Source organism: Ochotona princeps, chromosome 17, assembly GCF_030435755.1.
Source record: "Ochotona princeps isolate mOchPri1 chromosome 17, mOchPri1.hap1, whole genome shotgun sequence".
NCBI classification, from domain to species: Eukaryota; Metazoa; Chordata; class Mammalia; order Lagomorpha; family Ochotonidae; genus Ochotona; species Ochotona princeps.
Window position 1 is genome coordinate 17,111,939 of NC_080848.1, and position 7,108 is coordinate 17,119,046.

The 7,108-nt window shown below is 46.9% G+C and overlaps 1 protein-coding gene across 1 annotated transcript; it reads left to right on the forward strand.

Annotated features, from left to right (window-relative positions):
* Positions 1-2,153: 2,153 nt before the first annotated feature.
* KRT10 (keratin 10) lies at positions 2,154-6,538 on the forward strand. The gene is given in 8 exon segments (XM_058676107.1): positions 2,154-2,876; positions 3,629-3,711; positions 4,050-4,206; positions 4,295-4,456; positions 4,559-4,684; positions 4,913-5,178; positions 5,388-5,686; positions 5,874-6,538. Coding segments are annotated over 8 exon segments (1,794 nt in total). The 5' UTR covers positions 2,154-2,282; the 3' UTR covers positions 5,981-6,538.
* The last annotated feature ends 570 nt before the right edge of the window (positions 6,539-7,108 follow it).

Here is a 7,108-nt window from a genome sequence, read left to right on the forward strand (position 1 = left end):
TTACAGCTTCAGGATGCCCTCCGCACCTCAACTGGTTCCCATGCAAAGGTTTCCTTACACATTGTAATGATCAACACAGAGATCTCATCAGACTACTTGTTAACTAACTGAAACTAGATTGCAATTTTCATATTTTAGGCTAGGAAAAAATGAAAGGGTAATACTAAGGGGAAAAATGGCAAGATCTAGATCTGAAATGTGTGCAACTTATACATAAAATTGATCATAATCTCTCCTTAATTCTTCTCCCTTCTCAAACATTGTGTAAATAATCAAGACTTCAACATCTTCTCTGAATTTTACTGGAATCTTTCATTTCCATCTTGATTTATCACAGCCCTCCTGCATCGTATGTTATCTTTTTCAAGGATCAATTCCCATGGCTAAGTTTCCTTTTCTTTCTCTGTTTTATTTCATCACTGCCCCACCTGCATGCACGGACAAGTTGGAGGAGCTGCAGCTTTCACAACCAGCCCTTCCTTGCTTCTCTCACTTACCTCCCTGCTTCCTGCAGAGGCTGCTTTAGTTTTTTTCAAACTGGATGTGCAACTGTGAATTTAATTTTTTTAAAAAGCAATTACTAATGGAAGAATGTGTGTTGGATCCTTGCCTTTTCAGTAGCTTCATTTTCACATTATTCTTGTTCTGTGGTAGGAATTAGGGGCATTCAGTTCCATAAGATAAAATCCACCACAGCAGAGAATATAAATTTGCGCATTAGTATATAAGAACAAGCTAAAAGCCCAGAATTAGAGGCCAGTTCTAATCATTGTGCAACCACTTGTGACATATGCAACTTTATGTACATATATACATATGAGCAATAGCAAAGCCATAGCCTATGGGTGGATATAAAATAGTTTTATAGCATATATTAAAATACTTCACTAGATACAATGCATAGTATATCCAAGGAAAAACAGAATCTAGTTTTATAACATACGTGTACAGTCTAGACAATTTTTGTATCAAGTACCATTCCTTATTTGGATTTACATACTTGCAGTTAAATTTTAATTTTTGATAGAATATCTAAATTGTCCCTTTTTAGTTGGAACATAGCACAAAGTACAACAGGTTATTTCTTCATATCTCATAGGAACTATTTTTACATTGGAGTCTTCACATAGCATAAACCTTAGCTGTGAAGACTTTTAAGGTGCAATTTTAAGGTACAAACAATCCATCCAGGATAGTGTTGTGAGCTCAGATTTTTTTTTAATTACTAAAAATAGTGACATATGGGGGCTGGTGTTGAAACATACTGGGTTAAGATACCACCTGAAACACCAGTATCCCACATGGGCCTTAGTTCAAAACCTGGCTGTTCCACTTCCAATCCAGCTCCCTGTTCATTCAACTGGGAAAGCAGTGCAGAATGGCCCAAGTGCTTGGGCCCCTGCATCCAGATGGGAGACCTGGAGTAAGCTCCAGGTTCCTGGCTCTAGCCTGGCCCAAACATGGCCATTTTCTCTATGGGAGTAAACCATCCGATGGAAGATTTTTCTCTCTCTCTCTCTCTCTCTCTCTCTCTCTCTCTCCCTGCCTTTCAAATAAATAAAAGTAAACATTTCAAGTGGCATCCTGAAATTACAAGATCCATCAATTATTACTCCCTTCCAATTTCCTAGACAAAATATCATCATTCTCTCAATTAGTTAAAATATTAGCAACATGTCTTTGCAACAATATATATTCATACACAACTCCCTAAACTGCATTTTAAAGACTTTTTATATGCGGTAACTTTTGAACATCCATGAAATTGCTTACAATGTTTTTGGAAGCTTATGCTTTTCTATGAAATCGTTATGATGGCATATTTCTGGTAGGTTTTATGCAACTTGCACTCTCAATTAATTCAGACTGTTTAAACATGAATTTGAAAAATATTCTAAGCACAATTTTTAGCTCAAGTTTTGCTCCAAACTTCTCACTCCGTGCCACCTTAGTGCTGGAAACAGAACTGGGTTTAAACAATTGCTCAATGTTCTCCAAAAGGTGGAGAGCCTCAGAAAGCCCAAGCTCATCCCAACTCCACCCGTTTTCAGTTTCAACACTGCAAACCTGCTGTTTGTTTGTAGGGCAAATTCAAAAGCATACATGGTGATATTGGTTGCTCCTTGAGATAATTTATGCAATCGTAAGCCAAAGATGCCAAGTTGACAAAACGAAAACCATCCAAGTAAGCAAACCCGAACACAGGGGGCCACGCCCTCTCAGTATATAAGGGCTTGTCCCTGTCCTCTGTAGCAAGCGCTCCCTGAGCTCGCAGCATCACCATGTCTGTCCGATACAGCTCAAGCAAGCAATACTCCTCTTCCCGGAGTGGAGGAGGGGGAGGAGGGTCATCCCTTAGAATTTCGAGCAGCAGAGGCTCTCTTGGGGGAGGCTTCAGTGGGGGCTCTTTTAGCCGTGGGAGCTCAAGTGGAGGCTGCTTTGGGGGCTCCTCCGGTGGCTACGGAGGAGGACTAGGAGGCGGCTATGGCGGAGGTGGCTTCGGCGGAGGCTATGGGAGCAGCAGCTTCGGTGGGGGCTATGGCGGAGGCAGCTTCGGTGGCGGCAGCTTCGGCGGTGGCAGCTACGGCGGAGGTGGCTTCGGTGGAGGTGGCTTCGGTGGTGGTGGCTTCGGAGGTGGCTTTGGTGGTGGGTTTGGAGGAGATGGTGGCCTCCTTTCCGGAAATGAGAAAGTCACCATGCAAAATCTGAATGACCGCCTGGCTTCCTACTTGGACAAAGTCCGGGCTCTGGAAGAATCAAATTATGAGCTGGAGGGTAAAATCAAGGAGTGGTACGAAAAGCATGGCAACTCGAGCCAGCGGGAACCTCGCGACTACAGCAAATACTACCAAACCATTGAAGACCTGAAGAATCAGGTAAGTCCATTTTAAATCCAACTTTGAACCTATTGGTCGAGTAATCCAGACAGACAAATCTTAAGAACATGGAGCTGTTCACTGTGTTCTCCTATATTACTTTCTTGCCTTCCCCCCCCCCAAAAAAAAACCCAAAAGATAAATTTATTTTTTGTGAAGCCATGGGCACAGCAGTCTTCATCCAATAGATGTGTTGTTGTCTTACAGAATGGCAGGTTACTGAGAATTGTTTAAGTTTGCATGAGTATGCAATAAGTCTATTGTTAAATATGGTAGATCATTTGTAACTCATGAACTGAAAGAGATGAATCAGAACGAAATAGTATCCAGACTGGTAACAATAAGCCACATTTATTACCAACACCAGGAGAAACATGGATGCTCTAAAACAGAAGTGGGACATTGTTTGCCCCCAGGGATTGTGTGACCTATACCTCCAGGGTACCAGTTCTGACTATAGTTACGTAGAAGTATTTATAACCAGTTAAACAAGCACACGTGTGAGTCAGGGAAAAGTTAGCTGGAATACAGAGAACTCTCAGAATAAAAGAGGAGGACACACTTGTAGGCATACACCTATAAAATGTTCTACCGGGAATGATACAAAGAAGTATAGGAACCTCAAAAGAACAAACTCAGATTCGGTCATGTGGGCACGATGGGCACTATTTCATCTTTAAAAGTACAACTTTCCCCAAGATTCTGCACAAGAATAACCTCATCATGCAGTTCATCTATGCCTCTCCTTCCAGATCCTCAGCCTCACCACGGACAACGCCAACGTCCTGCTTCAGATTGATAATGCCAGGCTGGCAGCCGATGACTTCAGGATGAAGTAAGCTCAGTGGGTGCAGCACACCACCATCATCACAGATCAGTCGATCCTTACCAACAACTTGGCATGCCCACAGTAGCCTTTGCCTTTACATGAATTCAAAGCTAAACACCATTGGCATTCTTTGAGAAAATATTCTGTTCCAGTACTACCTTTTGGGCAATCGTAAAGAAAGTGAAGCTTAAAATAACGGTTGGGCTTCTTGGCATTAAACCACTGCTATTCTTAGTACGGGATCAATGCTGCCATGGTGTGAACTCAGTTTTCTATTTGCTTGCGAAATAACCCCTTCTCCAGTGCCCCTCTAACATCCCATGTGTGTACCACGCTTGTTTCAGATATGAGAATGAGGTGACCCTGCGCCAGAGCGTGGAGGCCGACATCAACGGGTTGCGCCGGGTGCTGGATGAGCTGACCCTGACCAAGGCCGACCTGGAGATGCAGATCGAGAGCTTAACTGAGGAGTTAGCCTACCTGAAGAAGAACCATGAGGAGGTGAGGCCGAAGACCCGTCACCCCCACCCAGGGGAAGGATCCCTTCTGGTTCTAGTGCAGTCACTCAATCTTCCTGTTCCCCTAATAGGAAATGAAAGACCTTCAAAACGTGTCCACGGGTGACGTGAACGTGGAGATGAACGCCGCTCCAGGCGTGGACCTGACTGAACTTCTGAACAACATGAGAAGCCAATACGAACAGCTTGCGGAGAAGAACCGCAAAGACGCGGAAGCCTGGTTCAATGAGAAGGTCAGCCAGCCACCCCGCACAGGGCAAGGCTCGCTCGGAGGGCAGGAGGAGCGTCAGCATTCCAAAATTTTCTGATTTTCCCCCCTGTTGTTCATCCTCTAGAGCAGGGAACTGACCACAGAAATCGACAGCAACATTGAACAAATGTCCAGCCATAAAACAGAAATTACTGAATTGAGACGCACTGTCCAAGGTCTGGAAATCGAACTGCAGTCCCAGCTGGCCCTGGTAGGTTACTGCTCTTGAATTGAGTTCTACCCCATACCCAAGTTTAAATGAAACTAGAACGCGTGAGCCAAGGAATAGTACTATTCTCATCTGTCTGAAATGCTGTCAGCAAAGGCAGAACCGGCTCACATCCCTTCCTCCATAGGGGGCTTTAGTTTGCACCTGCTCAGGGACTACACTCCGATCAGGAGCAGAGCTCTGAGCCGCAGTACATCCCCCCTTTTCCAGAAACAATCCCTGGAAGCCTCCTTGGCGGAGACAGAAGGCCGCTACTGCGTGCAGCTCTCACAGATCCAGGGCCAGATCTCCTCCCTGGAGGAGCAACTGCAGCAGATCCGGGCTGAGACCGAGTGCCAGAACGCCGAGTACCAGCAGCTGCTGGACATCAAGATCCGCCTAGAGAACGAAATCCAAACCTACCGCAGCCTGCTGGAGGGAGAGGGCAGGTGAGTGGGGCGAGCAGCCCAGGGGACAGGAGGGCAGGGCTTGTCGAGGCACGCGAGGAGGGATGGGCAGGGACCTGCAAGCTCATGGGTGTGTGTGTGCGCGCGCAAGAGATGCGCTTTCAAGCACCTGCCTGGCAGGGCTGTATCTTCTCAGAACATGTGTTATTTTCTGAAATTCACAATGACCTAAAAGGTGAGCCGGACCCACCGTGTCTTGCTCGGGGTGCAAGATAACTTGCTTCCTTGATCTCGTCTAGCTCCGGAGGCGGATCCTACGGCGGCGGGCGCGGCGGCAGCAGCTCCGGGGGCCACGGCGGCGGCTACGGGGGCGGCAGCAGCTCCGGGGGCCACGGCGGCGGCTACGGGGGCGGCAGCAGCTCCGGGGGCCACGGCGGCGGCTACGGGGGCGGCAGCAGCTCCGGGGGCCACGGCGGCGGCAGCTCCAGCGGCGGCCAGAGCGGAGGCGGAGGCGGAGGCTTCAAATCCTCCTCCGGGGGGTCCGCTGGGGAGAGCTCCTCCTCGCCCAAGGGACCAAGGTCAGCAGAAACTAGCTGGGGTAATCCTTAGTTTTGAATTTCTGCGCTGGTTTTGTTGCCTGTAAAGTTCTACAGCTGTGTCAATGAGCAGAATTTCAGGCAGTGCATTTACCAAAAAAAAAAAAAAAAAAAAAAAAAAAAATCTGCCCTTTAAACATAGTGGTCTGTCAACCATTCTGAATCTTTTCCTCCTCCTCATCCCCACAGATACTAATAAAACCAGAGTGATCAAGACAATTATTGAGGAAGTGACACCTGATGGGAGAGTCCTTTCATCCATGGTTGAATCAGAAACCAAGAAATACTACTTTTAAGTTGCATCTGTTGTGAAAGCCTCCCCTTGCACAGGCCATTGCACACGGATGTCCCGGCAGCAGAATTCCCAGGACCGCACACCAGTCTGCACAGCCTGGACAGCAGGGTCACTCCTTGACAATAAGATGTCTGTGAGGTGCTTGGTGATTTCTGTATTTCTTCTTTCCCTTTACCAGAAAGTATTCTTTAATGAAAAAAAAAAAACTCCTGTTCTCACTCACTGATGAATTTCAATAAACTTTCCTACTGATGCAAACAATCCAGATTTGTCAGAAATCACGTTTTCTTAACACGGTGGGTGGGTTCAGACCGATCGTGGATCTCAAAGCGTATAAAAGTCTGTGACTACCCGACGTTCTTTTGATACACTGTGTATAGACAGGTCCCAGGTCTTGGCTGGAAATCATTTCAGTCCCGCAAGTTTGAAACAAAGGCAAATACATTTCTCCCAAGTTAAGCTGATTGAAAATTTCAATATCCATCTGCCTCATAAAAGATCACCCGCAACAAAATTATCTGGTGTTTCTCAGGTGATGCCCACATGAGTAAAGGGGAGCTTGTAGGGTCCTGCCTTCCCCAACCCCACTCACTAACTAGTGCAAAAGGTCTAGGATGTCCCAGGGCCAACCCTGCCACTCCTTGGCCGATAAGAACCCAACTGAACTGACAGTACTCTGCGAGAGGGTCATAGGAGAGGGGACCTCGTGCCCCTAAGACTCTTCTGTCTTGCCTGGTGGGTTCCTGGACTGCCCAAGTCCCCCAAGTAACAGCCTTCCTCAGTGTGCTTGATTGGCACTCCAGTTTGCCCACACCTGAACTCTGATCCTTAGGTCTGGCTGGCCTCCCCCTGCTGGACAGACCCTGCCACCTCTGCTCCACAATGATGGTGAGAGCCCCGTGTCGATGGGGCATAGCTCCGACATCATAACCTACTCACACCAAACATGGCCACGGCCCAAGGACTTGGCTCACGTGCTTCCTTTTGTGGGTTTTGGTGTTGGCCATTCTTTGTGGAAGACAGTTTTCTGAGATCCACTGTTGGGGTCCCAGCATGCCATGCTGTTAAGTCCTATTCCAGGTGTTGCCGGGTAAGGAATCTGAGATCCTGCTGTTCCTACAGTGCTGGA